At 37.8% G+C, this 17,101-nt stretch overlaps 2 protein-coding genes across 2 annotated transcripts; both read left to right on the top strand.

Annotated features, from left to right (window-relative positions):
- Window positions 1–572: 572 nt before the first annotated feature.
- LOC150091003 (uncharacterized) lies at window positions 573–4,003 on the top strand. The gene is made up of 3 exons (XM_090381078.1): window positions 573–660; window positions 826–889; window positions 3,554–4,003. The coding sequence occupies exons 1-3, from the start codon at window positions 646–648 to the stop codon at window positions 3,790–3,792; spliced, it is 318 nt and encodes a 105-aa protein (XP_090237204.1). The 5' UTR covers window positions 573–645; the 3' UTR covers window positions 3,793–4,003.
- Window positions 4,004–9,583: 5,580 nt separating this feature from the next.
- On the top strand, window positions 9,584–12,530 carry LOC150091004 (uncharacterized). Its single transcript, XM_090381090.1, has 3 exons — window positions 9,584–9,666; window positions 9,817–9,880; window positions 12,085–12,530. Exons 1-3 carry the CDS (start codon window positions 9,652–9,654, stop codon window positions 12,348–12,350), a joined length of 345 nt encoding a protein of 114 aa, XP_090237216.1. The 5' UTR covers window positions 9,584–9,651; the 3' UTR covers window positions 12,351–12,530.
- The last annotated feature ends 4,571 nt before the right edge of the window (window positions 12,531–17,101 follow it).

Here is a 17,101-nt window from a genome sequence, read left to right on the forward strand (position 1 = left end):
TTCAAATTCTCATCCATGTTTGAACCGGTTCCCCTAAAATAGCTTTAACAGTTTCGGACAAAAACTGGTCACTTAAGATAACTACATATTCTTTGCAGATAAAAAGGTTTGGTGCGGTATTCACTGCACATTTTTGTGGTAAAAGTTAAAACAAGAAGAGTGGTAGTTAAAATAAATAAATTTATGAGAAATAAACGATCGCCTGGCAGCCATTTCGATGTTTCTGTGTCATCTCTTGTTGTGTGCAAAGTATAATGTGTGTCATCGTGTTTACCATTAATTTAAAAGATCTCATTGCGATCATCTCCCCTCCCTCTTCAAAATTGCATGTTTTCGCTATCGTACAATCATGCTTTGAACAACATATTGAATAATACTCGTTTGTATAACAGACAACAAGTTCTAAGGTCAGACGCAATATGTCCTCTCTGATAAACACCCATTGTGCACTAAAAGTGGTATTTTTCTGCAATGTCTGCTGACTCATCAGATGGCCTTCGCTTGTGGGTGAGTCAAACGATGAATGAGAAAAATAATGAAAATAGGTAAACTTCAGATAATAAACAAATTTTGGAATATAAAAGGTCCCGCAAAGAGAATCCTGAAACACTAAATAGAGAAGACATTTCACTGGTAACATTGACCATGGCAAAATCACTGGTAAGCGTTTCTTAATGATAATTATAATTTTTTTAGTTAAAGTAATTATTTAAAGATTGAGTTGAGTTCAGTTATCATCAACTTGCTATTGCTTTCTTGAACTGCTTTTTAATTGTTTTTTGCTGCACAGTTTCATAATTCAAGTAACATTTCGCATTTTTACAGAGCCTACTACTTTGCACCACACTGGTATTTCTGAGCTCGAAGAGCACCTTCTCAAGACCCTCAGGTAAATTTCGCTTCCCTGCTTTACAGATAAAAAATAATTCTAATCTCGGTCTGCCAATATATTTTTTTATTTATTTTATTTTCTATCGTCCGGAATCAGTGTTTTAATATGCATCTTTTAATGAGTGTATAGGATGGCCACATTGTTCGATTGTACGCATGATTGAGCATTTTAAATAAAACGCCTGCTCCAGTGGATAAGTATTTCGATATTTATTTTGGGTCTGTTTAACGCTCTCTTGATTGGAAAGCAGGCACCAATAGTGAACGCCTTGATAACCCAGCGATAAGAAACCGGGACAACTCGCGGTGAAGTACCACCAAAATTTTAGCTCAATGGAGTTAAGTGCTGACTACTGACTGCAATCTGGAGCTGTGCGCTACTGTCGCACAAGTATGGTATATAGAAGTGTGTAATCTAACTTAAAAGGCTTCTTTTCTATCAATAGGGTTTTAGGTTTATTTTATCTGTATCTTTATACTTTACCCTCCTGATATTATCTTAACTTTATATTGTAATCTGGGTCTAACTTCATATAAATATGCTTATTTATGTTAGCAGTGTTTCTTGGGGAAATTCGAGAAGAGGGCTCGAAGCATTGTTTAATCAAAATCTATGAAACGCTTTTTCTAAGTGTAGAAAACGTACATATAAGAAATTATTAAAGGTTTTTTTTTTGTTTTTACAAATAGAGAATTATAAAACTTAATATAAAGTTGGTTGTCAAATATCAATGAGCACAATTTTTTTATTGGCAGCTTAAAAATCGTACAGAAGCAGCTGTGGTGATATCATCGGCTGGATAACCACTAGTTATAGTAGACACATCCAGATAATTTAATAAGTATTCAGCATCATGTCTGAAAGAGAGATACCAAGGTCTGCTGGGAAGTTTCTTTTCATCCTGTCATCAAACGGAAGCAGAATTGCACGGCTTCCATGAATTCTTTGATGAATTCAGGTCTGGCATAGAAATCAGACTTCCGTTCCGAGGAAAATTCAGAAGTTCGCAGTTAAGGATATATCACGGAATTATCTAGACAAGAAAGTATTTATAAGGAAACCACAGCATATCTTTGTTAGCGAAAGATGATGCCTGGCAGTCAGGATTTCTTGGGAGATAATGATGGATACTATTAGGTTACTAAAAAAGAACTGGATGAAATGTCGTTTTAGTAGCACATTATTACTCTAAATAAAAGGTTGGTTAAGCGGCAGTAGATGATAGGATTGTTAAAAATGGCCAGTGCTGTACATTGACGAGTGTCACAAGCTAAGTCCCACAAGGTTCAATTAATGACACTGATGTAAGTTATCTGAAACATAGTATCCAAGTTCTCGTTATGTATGGGAGGTAGGGAAATAGGTTAGTTAATAACAATAATTAGAGTTTTCAACTTAAAAAAGTTCTAGGAATTGTTGTTAAGGAAATTGTTGCTGGATGTGAGATTATCTTCGATTATCTTACAGAGATTATCTTCGATCTGCGGTATCCATTTTCAAAGATTTATTTTCTGTCTTCTGTGTTTATGCGTCAGTTTTTAGATTGTTGGACAATAAATTGTACATACTGGGAAGAATCTCTCCAGACTCTTTAACTGGATAATGCGGCTCTTGGGTTTTTGATTCCTAACCACTGGTTGTTCTTTTCCATTTTTCTAGGTCATGTAATTCTGTTCCTCATTTTCAATGAATCTGCTCTACCTGTTAATTTCTTGTGGTATCTGGATTTGCGTAGAGTATAGCTTTCAAATAGTAAACGGTTTACTAGTTGTGTTATTTACCAATCTCTCCTCTAGTCTTCAGGAGATGAAAAGTTTATCTAAATAGATGAACAATATGAGTAAAGTTAATTAGACTTAATACATTTGTCCTGGCTATATAAGCTTTCTTCTTTTTTTCATTTTTCTAATACCAGTTTTCATACTAATCCGTACATATAAAAAGTTTCTGCTTCTTTCTGAGGAGAGCTAGTTAATATCTAGACTTTTCATCTAATCAAAGCACTTGATTCCTCAAATGAAATGAGTAATCACAGTGTTAAAAAAAAAAACTCTCATATTACGATTAGGAGAACAACTTCATCCACTCTTCTTCTACTTTATTATACCCATAATTGAATGTGTTCTGTGGTCAGTTTCACTGTTTTCCTAGTAGAAAAACTTTAGTTTCCGGAAGAAAAAACTTTGTTCTGCTCTTCTGAGGACGATTAACTACTCAGCTCTAAAGGGAAAAATTCCCATACAAGTTCCTGGAAAGATTAACGGGATTCGAACCCAGGTCTTTTTCACTCAGTTTGAAAGGGATCGTGATTTTCATTAATGTGTTACCAATAAGGACGAAATAAACCTTCAAAATCATGGAAAGCTTAATATAAACTCAGTAATTAAGGTAAAATTAAAAATGACAGCTAAAACCTAAATGAACAACTGCCGCAGTAATTTTGTGGCATAGTTTTATGAGTACATAAAGATGTATATACAGCTAAGTTACTAACTGGAGAATTTGACATATTTTTAAATGTCCAATTTAAGTCTTTTCAGTTCATGAATTTGCTTCAATTGCGTGAAAATCTTTTAAATTGTGGTGTTTAGTTATGCTCACTTTAAAATGTGATTTATAATACAAAAGAACTCACGTGAATAAAATTTTGGATTTTTACAGGTGACAGAATGCGGCTTGAAAGATCTCCCCAGGGATATCAAATAGGACGTGGTATAGATGATGAACTGAATAGAGTAGGTAATGGAGCAGATGAAGAACTAAACCGAATAGGCAATGGAATGGATCAGGAGCTAGGTAGAGTTGGTAATGGAATACAGCAAGAACTAGGTAGACTAGGAAGCGGAGTAGATCAAGGATTCGGACTAGGTAACGGTATAGGATATGGCTCTAGAGGTTGACAACTAGGCGGTGGCTTTGGTAAGTAGTCGACAGAATATTTGCTCAGGAGGAAGGAAGTGTGGAGGAAGCAAAGTCAGAAGACATAGAAATTCCATTAAAATAAATTTAACAGGAGCTCCATTTTGTAATTCAGTATACCAAAGATAATTGTTCATGTAATTTGTAAATTAAATCGCTCATATAAGGAAAATAAAATCATTATTATTATGATTCTTCTTTTATTTATTAGCCTTAAAAGATGTACACATTTAAGGAGGAAACATTTATCATAAGCGAGTGTTCCTTATGCTAAATAAAACTGGTTTTAAACAACTAAAATTGCTTATACTCACAGCATTCACCGATGTATGGTATATGTTTAAAAATGGTTAAATTTTATTTCTAAGAATATTAGGTAACAAAATTTAATAAGCATATTTTAATGTGATTTTCCCTTTGCATAATATACTCGAAAGTCAGACCAATTGAAAAAAATCAAAGCGTTTGAGATGTAGAAACATACGAGGAACGAAAACTAAAATTGTTGCTACGAGGTCGTATTTTCATAGTTTGCACTAAATAAATAATAGGAAAACTATGAAAATAGCAATCAGTTTGCTATTTGTAAAATGGTTGCAATTTTCATGCACCATTATAGAAATAATAATTCATCATTCAAACCGTTAAATGGGAACGTGATCCACATTGGTTGGCTTGGCTAGATTTTTGGTACACACTGTACTTTAGATTTGTACAGAAGTGAGATTAATTGGTGGGAAAAGCTGTAAAAAGCGTACTCTATTATTATTCAGTTGGTGATTGTTATTACATTGATAATAACTGAATGGCTGTCTGTTCAATTCATTCAATAAATGTTTGAATATAATAAAATATAATAAAAATCAAAATGAAATAAATTTTTGCTCATATTTTACATTTTATATACAGCACTTTTTTTTTCTTTACCTGATAATTAACAATCGAATAAAATTTTAATGCAATAAAGTTAATTTTAAAAAATAATTATTTTTCTCATTCGCCATGCTTCTCCAAAAGATTTTTCTAAGTAGTACTTCGAATATCTCTATTTAAAAATTCACTGCTCTGACTAATTAGAAGAAAATGGCAATTTGTTAGATGAGAGTAAAGAAGAACAGCGGCTAGAAATATTTTAGATCAGCGAGAAGATATTCAAAACTGTTGATAATCATGCTGTGTGATGTAGATGTATTATTTTGCTAGCTGTGATACCGTTTGACCCCTGTTGCGTTCAGGGTGTTGTCGGTCCTTACGATGATTTACCTCCACCTTGCAAATTCACTAAGACTGATAAATTGATATTTATTTATTATTTTATATAATAAACAACAGGTTCTAATCCCAGACACGTTGCTCTTTCTCTCTCTCTCTCTCTCTCTCTCATAAACTTGCGTGCTGTATAATGCATCAAAGTGTACCAACCGTCTATGGATGTTAAATACTAAATAAGAAAATCTCGAAAACTTCTTATAATAAATATATATATTTTTTTTGTATATAAAAGTTCGTGAAGAAAAGTTCCAAACGGTGAACATAGTAGAGATTCTACTAGTTAAATTAGCATACTTTGATAATAGCAAAATTACTGGTAAGCGTCCTTAATTATGATGATCACTTATGTGTTCCATTGAAAGACAACTACAACTTGCAATAAACAAAATAATAAAAAAAACATGTCATGGACTTCACGTAATGGTTATCGTTTATCAGAAACAAAAACTACAGCCATTCACTTTTGTAAAAAACATCAGCTACATCCAGAACCCGAATTGGGGAAGCAACCGATGCCAATCACCAGCAATATCCGATTCTTGGCTATGAGGTTTGACGCCAAACTGACATTCCAGAAACATATAATACAAGCACGGACTGTCTGTATTAAAAATCTGAATATATTTAAAGTCGTCTTATCTATGACATGAGATGCTGATCGTTCTACTCTACTCCACCTATACCGAGCTTTAATCAGATCTAGTCCCTTCTGCCAAGAGGAGGGAGTACAACAAGGAGCAGTATTAAGTGTCACGCTTTTCGCCATCAAAACAAATTCCATCACAGAACAACTTCCTCCAACTGTAAACAGTGCCCTCTATGCTGATGACTTGAGCATATTTTTTCAGTCATGCAACATGACAGTTATTGAAAGACAACTGCAAAAAGCCATTGATCTTCATCCTGAACCTGAATTAAGGCTCGGACAAAATGCTATTCCAGTAGAGTCAGACACAAAATTCTCGGGACTGTTGTTTGATAAAAAGTTGACCTTTCTTGTTTACATTCGCCAACTCCGTACAAAGTGCACAAGAGGCTTTAATATTCTCCGCTCTCTCTCCTCTACATCTTGGGGTGCAGACCGATGCACCCGTATACGGCCTTACCGTGCTCTTGTACGAGTCATACTTCATACATTCCTCACACATAGCTACCTACCAACAAAAGATGATCCTCCACAATGCAGTAACTGCTTATATTTATTAACAGTAAAACATATCATCCTGGAATGCCCGCTATATCTGCAAGAACGGAAATCTGCTTTCTTCTTTCATTTTCATAACTCCAGCCAGTTATCATTACAGAGTGTTCTAGGAGATCGTGAGGATATGAATGACATTTTTCTCTTTCTAAAATTGATAAATAAATATCACAATATATGACCCATATCACGTGTAAGACAAACTAAGAAGATATTAGACAGTAATCAGTGCATTATAGCCTAAGTTGCTGATGCACCAACAAATTTAACAACAACAACAACAACAACAACAACGTGTCAGACTAGATTACTGGTCCCAAGTATACGATTGGGCCAGAGACAGTGTACTTCAAATTGGGCTGGATCCTGTCCATCATCAGGCTCTCTGTATCGCTATTGGAGCATATCGAATATCTCCTGTCCAGAGCTTATACGTCGAAGCAAACGAACCACCGTTATCGCTTCGACCTAAGCAGTTGTCTCTAAAGTATGCGTCCTGTGGCACAATTTTATCAATCAGACACATTTTAGTTGACTGTTCAGATTTTAGCAATATCCGTTTTACCGCTTTTACCACCATCTGACTGAGCCGTATGCACTCAGTCAGATTGTATCTGACAATGGCAATGTGTCTGCTGTTTCAAAATTTTAACACCATATCAATTTCTATAAATATATATAAAATCCTGGTATATATGTATATATATATTTTTAATGCATATACTACTTTTTACCATTATATGATTTGTGACGAAGTAACCTTTTTTCAAAAGTTACCAGAATTTATTTATCTATTTTTAAATTGATATAATTATCCTCTGGAGCATAATAGCCTTGGATGCTAATGCGCAAATAAAATCATAATCTAATCTGATCTAGATTAGATTATGGTGCTCCAGTTTATGACTCCTCTGGAAAGACTCTGCTAGCATGTCTCAACACAGTACAACATAGTGCGCTCAGGATTGCTCTCGGGGCATTCAGGACTGCGCCGTTCAAAAGCCTATATGTAGAAGCCAGTGAACCTCCACTCCACCTTCGGAGAAAGATGCTGCTCCTCAACTATGCGGTTAAAATAAATAGTCTTTCATCTCATCCTATCTGGTCACACCTCTATGATCTTCAATGGATAAACCTTTTTAGAAATAAACCTGATGAAAAGAAACCTACAGGAATCCGCTTACAAGAACTAATTCAGCAGTGGAATATGTATTTGACCAATTCTCATCAAGATAGAGAAATTGTGCAAACTCCATGGAATGCGTGCATACCTCGATGTGATGATTACTTCCAACGTTGGGGAAAACACTCTCTGGACAATCAAACCTTTCAGAAGCTGCATGCAGCCCATTTCTTGGCAAATGCACAAATTCTGAAAATTTATACTGACGGCTCCAAAAGTGAGACAGCTGTGGGAGCTGCTGTGGTTCTACCAATATCAACAGTCTCTGTCCATTACCACAGGAATGCAGTGTTTTCCTTGCAGAACTCTATGCCATTAAGATGGGTTTGACTTCTTTCCGAAAAGTGTTATTTACACAAACTCTTTAAGTGCAGTGCAGCCATCCGTGGCAATTCTCGCTCTCTACATCCATTTGTAAATCAAATAAGAAATCAAATATCGGAAATTCATTACAATAGGAAGAGTGTCACCTTTTATTGGATCCCAGGACACGCTAGAATATCAGGAAATAAGTGTGCAGATAAAGCAGCAAGAAATCCCAATGACAACGAACAAATCCAGATTCCTTACACAGACTATAAATCATTTATTTGCCGATTATGAATGAAAAATGGACAGAAATTTCGCATAATCAGTTAAATAACAAGTTACAACAAATAAAACAGAATCCACAGCTATGGAAATCTAGCTTCCGCTCGAACAGACATGAAGAGGTTGTGCTTTCCAGAGCGCGTTTTGGTCATACTCACCTTACGCATCTCTGTTGATTGCAAGGAAATGATCCACCACTATGCTTGACCTGTGATTCACAACTAACCGTAAAGCATATTCTTATAGAATGCACTCACTATCAGTATGTCAGAAACGCATCATTCCGATTCCTTTCTAACTTAAGAGTAAATTGGAGTTGTCCCCAATATTATTGGGGACAACTCCAATTTAACTGAATTTTTCCACAATTCAAAGCAGATTAATATATATATATATATATATATATATATGCTCTTATAAGCTCTTTTTATTAATGGGAAAAGGCACATTTTGGCCGTAGTAGCCCTTGCGCCAAAAATACCAACAACATTCAACGATTACGGGCAGTATAATACTCGCTGGAGGAAAGGGCTGGTTTCTTTGGTAGATTGCTAATTTAATTATTTGCATAATATGTGTTTGAAACTTGTACAAATGAGGATATATCATTATCTCGAAGTGTGTTACATTTAAATATTTCGCATCGTTGTATCTGAATATCGTTTATATTTATAAGGGGAGAGAAACTCTATTTAACACAAAGTAAATCAAAAACTTCTAGGACAGCCGTGCCATCTGATGACATATGAATCCTCACCAGTATGAAACAATACCGAACGTTTCGGTTCTTTTCAAAAGATTAAAAAAAACAACAACAACTTGTATTAACGATTGCAATAATAAGTAAATAAACAATTTTAAATCCATAAAATGATTTCGTTTTTATAAGCTGGCTTCGGAAGAAAATTGATTTTACCTGGCTAGAATGAAGATTTTACATACAATTATATAAAACAAATTCTCATCAATGTTTGAAAGGGTTCTCGTAAGATAGATTTAAGAGTTTCAGACAAAAAACTGGTCAAGTAAGATAACTACATATTCTTAGCAGCTTGATGCGGTATTCATTGCTGCACATTTTTGTGGTAAAAGTTAAAACAAGAAGAGTGGCAGTTAAAAAATAAATAAATTAATGAAAATGGACGATCGCGTGGCAGCCATTTTGGTGTTTTTGTGTCATCTCTTGTTGTGTACGGAAGTATAATATGTATCATCATGTTTACCATTAATTTGAAAGCCTTCATTTCGAACATTAGCCCCTTTCAAAATCGGATGTTTTTCACTGTCGTACAATCATGCGATGAAAAACATATTGAATAATACTCGTTTGTATAACAGAAAACAAGTTCTAAGGTCAGACATAATTTGTACCCTCTCTGATAAACACCCATTGTGTATTAAAAGTGGTATTTTTCTGCAGTGTCTGCTGACTCATCAGATGGCCTTCGCTTGTGGGTGAGTCAAACGATGAATGAGAAAAATAATGGAAATTGGTAAAATTCAGATGATAAACAAATTTTGGAATATAAAAGGTCCCGCAAAGACAACCCTGAAACACTGAATAGAGAAGACATTTCACTGGTAACGTCGATCATGGCAAAATCATTGGTAAGCGTTTCTTAAAGATAATTATAATTTTTTTAGTTAAAGTAATTATTTAAAGATTGAGTTGAGTTTGGTGTTGCTTTCTTGAACTGCTTTTTAATTGTTTTTTGCTGCACAGTTTCATAATTCAAGTAACATTTGATATTTTTACAGAGCCTACTACTTTGCATCACACTGGTACTTCTGAGCTCGAAGAGCACCTTCTCAAGACCCTCAGGTAAATTTCACTTCACTGCTTTACAGATAAAATTTAATTCTACGCGGAATGTTTTATTACCATGTAGGGTAGAGTGAGCCCAGATAATTTCACTTCATCCACGTTTAAATGTGATGGAATCCTTCCATTGGCATCTCGGTCTGCCAATACATTTTTTTTTTTATTTATTTTATTTTCTATCGTCCGGGATCAGTGATTTAGTAAGGATATTTTTATGAGTGTATAGGATGGCCACATTGTTCGATTGTACGTGTGATTGAGCATTTTAAATAAAACGCCTGCTCCAGTGGAGAAGTATTTTGATATTTATTTATTTTGTGGCTGTTTAACGCTCTGTCGATTGGAAAGCACGCACCAATAGTGAACGCCTTGATAACCGAGCGATTAGAAACAGAGACAACTCGCGAAGAGGTACCACCAAAATTAACTTACGAAGTATTCATCATCATGTGTGACAGGGATATACCAAGGTCTACTGAGAAGTTTTTTTCATCCTGTTAAACGGAAACAGAATTGCACGGCTTCCATGAATTCTTTGATGAATTCCCTTCTGGCATAGAAATCAGACTTCCGTTCTAAGGAAAATTAAGAAGTTCTTATTTAAGGATATATCACGGAATCATCTAGACAAGAAAGTATTTATAAGGAAACCACAGCATGTCTTTGTTAGCGAAAGATGATGCCTGGCAGTCATGATTTCTTGGGAGATAATGATTGGATACTATTAGGTTAAGTGGCAGTAGGTGCTAGGGTTGTTAAAAATGGCCAGTGCTGTATATTGACGAGTGTCACAAGCTAAGTCCCACAAGGTTCAGTTAATGTTCCTGATATTTGTTAATGACACTGATGTAAGTTATTTGAAACATGGCATCCAAGTTCTTGTTATGTATGGGAGGTAGGGAAATAGGTTAGTTAATAACAATAATTAGAGTTTTCAACTTAAAAAGTTCTAGGAATTGTTGTTAAGGAAATTTTTGCTGCATATAAATCTGGCATTTTAGTAGAAGTAATTCTACGATAACGCAACATTTGAAACAAACTCAGAACATCTTGCTACTATGTTCTGTTGCGATAACAAACAAATACTCTTGAGGTATGTGCAAGAGTCAATTTGACCAATACTATCAGATAAACGCGTATCTATATTACCCTTGTTCCCCCCCCCCCCCAAAGTAGGAGTTTCCCTGAACCTTTTAAGGTATCCTCAATAATACTGACAAAAACATTTGCATCACCTTCGTTTAAATGTATCCCATCTCTACAACGTAGATTCCTTTTACCTGCAAGTGCGGGCCAAAGTGATAGAAATTTCTTCCCAAAAGCCTTGCAGAATCCTTCAAGTCTTCAGTTAATCCAAAAGGCTTTCAGCTTATAATTCCTCCTATCGTACCTTGGCAGAGTTGCTGACACATAGATATTCTGATATAACTCGCAACGTTTCTACAGCATAGAATAAATTGAATGTTTTCTGTGGTCAGTTTGACTGTTTTCCTGGTACAAAAACTCTAGTTTCCGGCAGAAAAAAAAAACTTTCCCTTCTCTTCTGAAGCCGACTAACTACTCAACTCTAGAGTAAAAAAATCCCATAAAAGATCCTGGAAACATTAACGGGATTCTAACCCAGATCTTTTTTATTCAGTGTGGCAGAGACCGTGATTTAATTAATGTGCTACCAACAAGGGCGAAATAAACCTTTGAAATCATGAAAGGCTTATAACCTCATTAATTAAGATAATTTTAAAAATGACAGCTAAAACGTAAATGAACAATTTCCGTAGTATTGTGTGCCATATTTTTCTGAGTACACTAAGATGTGGCTAAGTTACTAACTGGAGGGGCGCCTCCGTAGCCAGGTGGGAAGGAGCAGCAGTGCGTAGCACACGCTTCTTGATTAGACCGGGGTTCGAGCCCGTCACCACCAAATACGGAGGATGCGGAAAGGTCATTCAGGGAATGACCACCGCATATCCCGGAGCAATATGGCCTTAGTTGCTAATGCTCCTAAAAAAAAACCAAATAACAATAATAATAACTAACTGGAGTATTTGACAAGTTTTTCAATATCCAATTTAAGTCTTTTCAGTTCATGAATTTGCTTCAGTTGCGTGAAAATCTTTTAAATTGTGCTGTTTAGTTATGCTCACTTTAAAATGTGATTTATAATACAAAAGAACACGCGTGAATTAAATTTTGGATTTTTACAGGTGACAGAATGCGGCTTGAAAGATCTCCCCAGGGATATCAGATAGGAGGAGGTGTAGATGATGAACTGAATAGAGTAGGTAATGGAGTAGATGAAGAACTAAACCGAATAGGTAATGGAGTGGATCAGGAGCTAGGTAGACTTGGTAATGGAATACAGCAAGAACTAGGTAGACTAGGAAGCGGAGTAGATCAAGGACTCGGATTCGGTAACGATATAGGATATGGCTCTAGAGGTGGACGACTAGGCGGTGGCTTTGGTCGGTAGTCGACAGGATATTTGCTCAGGAGGAAGGAAGTGTGGAGGAGGCAATGTCAGAGGACATAGAAATTTCATTAAAATAAAATTATTAGGAGTTCCATTTTGTAATTTAGTATACCAAAGATAATTACTCCTGTAATTGTAAATTACAACGTTCATATAAGGAAAATAAAATCATTATTATCATTATTCTTCTTTTATTTATTAGCCTTAAGATGTACACATTTAAGGAGGATACATATATCATAAAAAGTGTTCCTTATGCTAAAGGTTTTAATCAATTAAAAATGCTTATACTCGGCCCCGAGTGCCAAGCGTAGTGATTCGAGCGACCTTTCAGCGAATTTTCTAGAGTGCCAGTTATTATAAAGAGCTTATTTTTTGTGTGAGTTTTTGCAATCTCCTTAAACTCCTACTGTATATATTAATAACATTTAGCACATTAAAACTTACTAATACAGAAAGGAAAGTCACCTTTCTTTATATTAATCACTTACTAACCTATTTTTTTTTTCCGCTTGGTCACTAGGTGGCACCGCTCCTGCCTCCACGTGGCGGGGCTGGAAACCTGGGAGGAAACGCTCTCACTCCCAGGGCGAAAAGGAGCAAACAGCATGGATTCTGACAACAAAATCACAAAATCCTCTAACATGGCCCAATCAACTCAAGAACATGAAGAAATTTGTACAAACATGGCCAAAAGGCTAAAAACCGATATATATGAGATACCCGCTCCAAAGTATCTCATCATTCATTCTACGGGCGAACAGTCCACTGGAAAATTATCCCCTTTCCTGATACAAAAATGTCTGGAAAGCATAGCTGGAACTCCAAAAGCAGTAAAAAGATTAAAATCAGGCGACCTATTAATTGAGACAGCCAATATACGACAGTCAGAGCAACTAATGAAAACGTCCACTTTTGGAGGAATCCCAGTATCCATTACACCCCATAATACTTTAAACACCTCGAAAGGAGTAATCTCTGAATGGGATCTCCTCAGTATAACAGAAGAAGAAATATTACAAGAAATGAAAGCCCAGGGAGTCATTCATGTTAAAAGAATAACGGTCAAAAAAGAAGGAATAATCATCCAGACCAGAAATATCATTTTAACCTTCAACACTCCAAGTCCACCACAGCATGTGAAAGCAGGATACTTGCTTTGTCAAATCCGACCCTACATACCAAATCCTATTCGATGCTTTAAATGTCAAAAATACGGACATTCACAAACAACATGCAGAGGAACAGCAATATGTGCCAAATGTGGTTCCCGAGAACACACCAATCAAGCATTGAAACAGATTCATTCCCAGCTATTTACTTGCAGTGTGTCCAATCAGTCAATTAGGTTTTGCTGGATCCCTGGCCAAGCAGGCATTCCGGGAAATGAAAGTGCCGACTTTGCCGCTAAACATCCTCAACCCGCTCTCTCACAACATCCTCAGGTTCCTTTCTCTGATTTTAAGTCTGTCATACGCAAAGCCTGCTACAATAAATGGTCACAGACCTGGAAAAGTGAGCCTAACAATAAACTTTACCAGATAAAAGAAGATCCAAAGCTGTGGCTGTCTGGCTTCCGAAGAAACAGACGAGAGGAAGTTGTATTGGCAAGACTCAGAATTGGACATACTCACCACACTCATCTCTTTCTATTATTGGGTGAAAGCCCACCACAGTGCCCATCCTGTCAGACACAGCTTACAGTCCGTCATTTCCTGGTTGATTGTCCCTTACATTCCCCTCGACGTGGGCACCTGTACGTGGTGAGGGGACCTCCCAGTGATGCTGCTGGTTTACCAGATTAGCATCATTGGGATCCAACGCCCATACCTTGGTTCCAGGGTTACACCATTGGAATCCGGCGTGTGCAGCCGTGCGCCGCGACCCGTGGAAGCGGAAAGGGGGATCCTGGTGGTTGAGGGGCCCAGCTTCAATACACCACTTTGGCCCCTGCTTCGACAAGACGGGCGGTCCCGGACCGGCTCGACTGGGATCAATCGGCGGGTGGTTTTATACTGCTAGGGTCAACTGCGTTCCAATAAGTCTCCCTCCCTATGGTCCTGGGACGGGATAAAGACTTATTGGTAACGTGGGTATGGTGTTCTAAGCGAACTCGGCGTCCCACTCGTGTACGCAGTACCTGCTAGTTCACGAGTGGGCGCCCCCTCTTAGGGCTCCGTGGTGGGTGAGGTACTTAGGCATCAGACACTTTTCCTTTACTCCTATGAGTAATTTAAATCTTTCTTCTGGGGCCCCAACAAGGCCCCTACCTAATCGAGATGATGACGCAGATAACACCTCTGCAAAACGAGCCAGAACTGAGGATAAACCACCACAATCAGTGACACCGCTTTTCCTCATTCTCCATTCCACCGGAGAGCAGTCCATTGGGAAGATGTCACCCTTCTTTATCCAGAAAGGATTAGAAGGGTTGGCAGGTTCACCTAAAACTGTAAAAAGACTGCGTTCTGGCGACCTTTTGGTCGAAGCTACGTCTATTAAACAGGCGGAAAAAATCCTGAAAGCTACATCAATAGGGGGAATACCCATTATCGTAACACCACACAAAACTTTGAATTCTTCAAGAGGTGTCATTTCAGAGTGGGACCTTCTTCACGTTTCTGAAGAAGAGATCTGCTCTGAATTAAAAGAACAAGGAGTGACAGCTGTCAAGAGAATATCGATACGGAAGGATGGGAATCTCGTCCCTACCCGAGTTCTTATCCTCACGTTTAACACCCCACGGCCTCCAAGTTCCATCAAGGCAGGTTATCTAAACTGCCCAGTGAGGATTTATATCCCAAACCCACTGCGGTGTTTTAGATGCCAAAAATACGGCCACTCACAAACATCTTGTCGTGGAAATCCTGCCTGTGCTCGATGTGGTGTTAAAGACCACGAGAGCAAGGAATGTTCAGCTCCAAAACCCACCTGTGTAAACTGCCAAGGTGAGCATCCTGCCTACTCAAGAGCATGCCAGCGGTGGAAGGATGAAAAAGAAATTCAAAAACTGAAAACAGAGCTGAATATTTCCTACCCAGAGGCCAGAAAACGTATCCAGCCAATAAATAGCGGGAAACCTTCATATGCCCAGAAGGTTTCTGCTAAGAGCACTATCGGGACACAAACTGAGATGACTATACCACCAAGAGAGTCATTTACCCCGATTGCACGCTATTTATTGAGTTCACAAAAGCCCACCAAAAAAACACAGTCAGTTGCCACTCCTATATCCGTACCTCCTAGTGCTCCACCACTACCAAAACAAAGTGGTAAAGAAAAGCCAAAAAGTTCAGAAGAGCCACCCGTCAATCCAGAAACAATGGATGTAGAGACTAAGGAGGTACCGGATGACTCAGTCTTGGAACTCTTTGCGGAGGAAGAAATGGACACGAGACAGCGTCCATTCTTCCCCAAAAAAGATAAATCCAAGACTGACAAAAGTAAGCCCTCAGCACCTCGGAAGCCGCCTGATGGACCCACCAAGCCAAAGTAATGGCTAAATTCCTACAATGGAATTGTCGTGGATTCCGGCGAAATACTGATGACATCAAGGCCCTCCTGCAAAAGCACGAGCCAGTTTGCTTTTGCTTGCAGGAGGCTTATCTAAAGGCAAATGATGATCCCACAAGGCATAACATCACAATCGTTCGTAAGGATAGAATTGCGGATGGTCCTGCTCACGGAGGAGTGGCTATCCTTGTGGGTAATCAGACCCCAGTTCAGCCCTTGCTAATTACAGCCGGCCCCGAGTGCCAAGCGATAGTGACAAGCGATTTTCTTCCTGCGAATATATAGTGATCTCCCAAAGTATTATAGTTTTGATTCTTTTCTAGCGTCACCTGTTCTTTTGTTTACTTGAAGAGGTTCTGTACTTTAAAGGACAAAAGTAAGAACCGAGAGAGGAAATCTACCTTTCTTTTTTATTCTATATATTCATTACTAACCCTTTATTTACTTCAACAACCGCTTGGTCACTGGTGGCACCGCTCCTGCCTCCACGTGGCGGGGCCGGTAATCTGGGGGATAAGACAACCCCCAGGGCTAAAAGGAGCAGAAATGGAAACAAGTGACTTTCCATGCTTAGAGCCGAAGAGCTCTCAAGCAAATGACATTCATGACACTGACCATGACTTCTCTCTATCGAAGAGAATGAAGAAAGACATTGGCAGACAGGAATTACCAGCATTCCTAATAATACATTCTCTGTCAACACAACCTGTGGGCAAGCTCTCCCCCTTTATCATTCAGAGATGCCTCGAACATGCCGCAGGTTCACCAAAAATGGTGAAACGTCTCCAATCAGGAGATTTATTAATAGAGACCACCAATCCTCGACACTCTGAACTATTATTAAGTTTGACATCTTTGAGTGGAATCCCAGTTCAAATCACACCACATAACACCCTCAATTCTTCAAAGGGAGTGATCACTGAATGGGATCTATTAAACGTTCCTGAAGATGAGATAGCCCAGGAACTTAAAGAACAAAAAGTCATTCAGGCAAAGAGGATCATGATCCGAAAAGATGGCAATTTAGTTCCTACCCGGAGTATAATATTAACTTTCAGTTCTCCAAACCTACCAGCTTCAGTCAAGGCAGGATATTTAAACTGTCGCGTTCGGCCATATATTCCCAACCCCCTAAGATGTTTTAAATGCCAGAAATTTGGCCATTCCCAGACAGCATGCCGTGGAGATGCAACATGTGCAAACTGTGGGTGTAAAACTCACACACAAACAGAATGTAA

The sequence above is a fragment of the Mastigoproctus giganteus genome, chromosome 1, assembly GCF_048544385.1.
Source record: "Mastigoproctus giganteus isolate SK-2022 chromosome 1, ASM4854438v1, whole genome shotgun sequence".
In the NCBI taxonomy this organism is placed as follows: Eukaryota; Metazoa; Arthropoda; class Arachnida; order Uropygi; family Thelyphonidae; genus Mastigoproctus; species Mastigoproctus giganteus.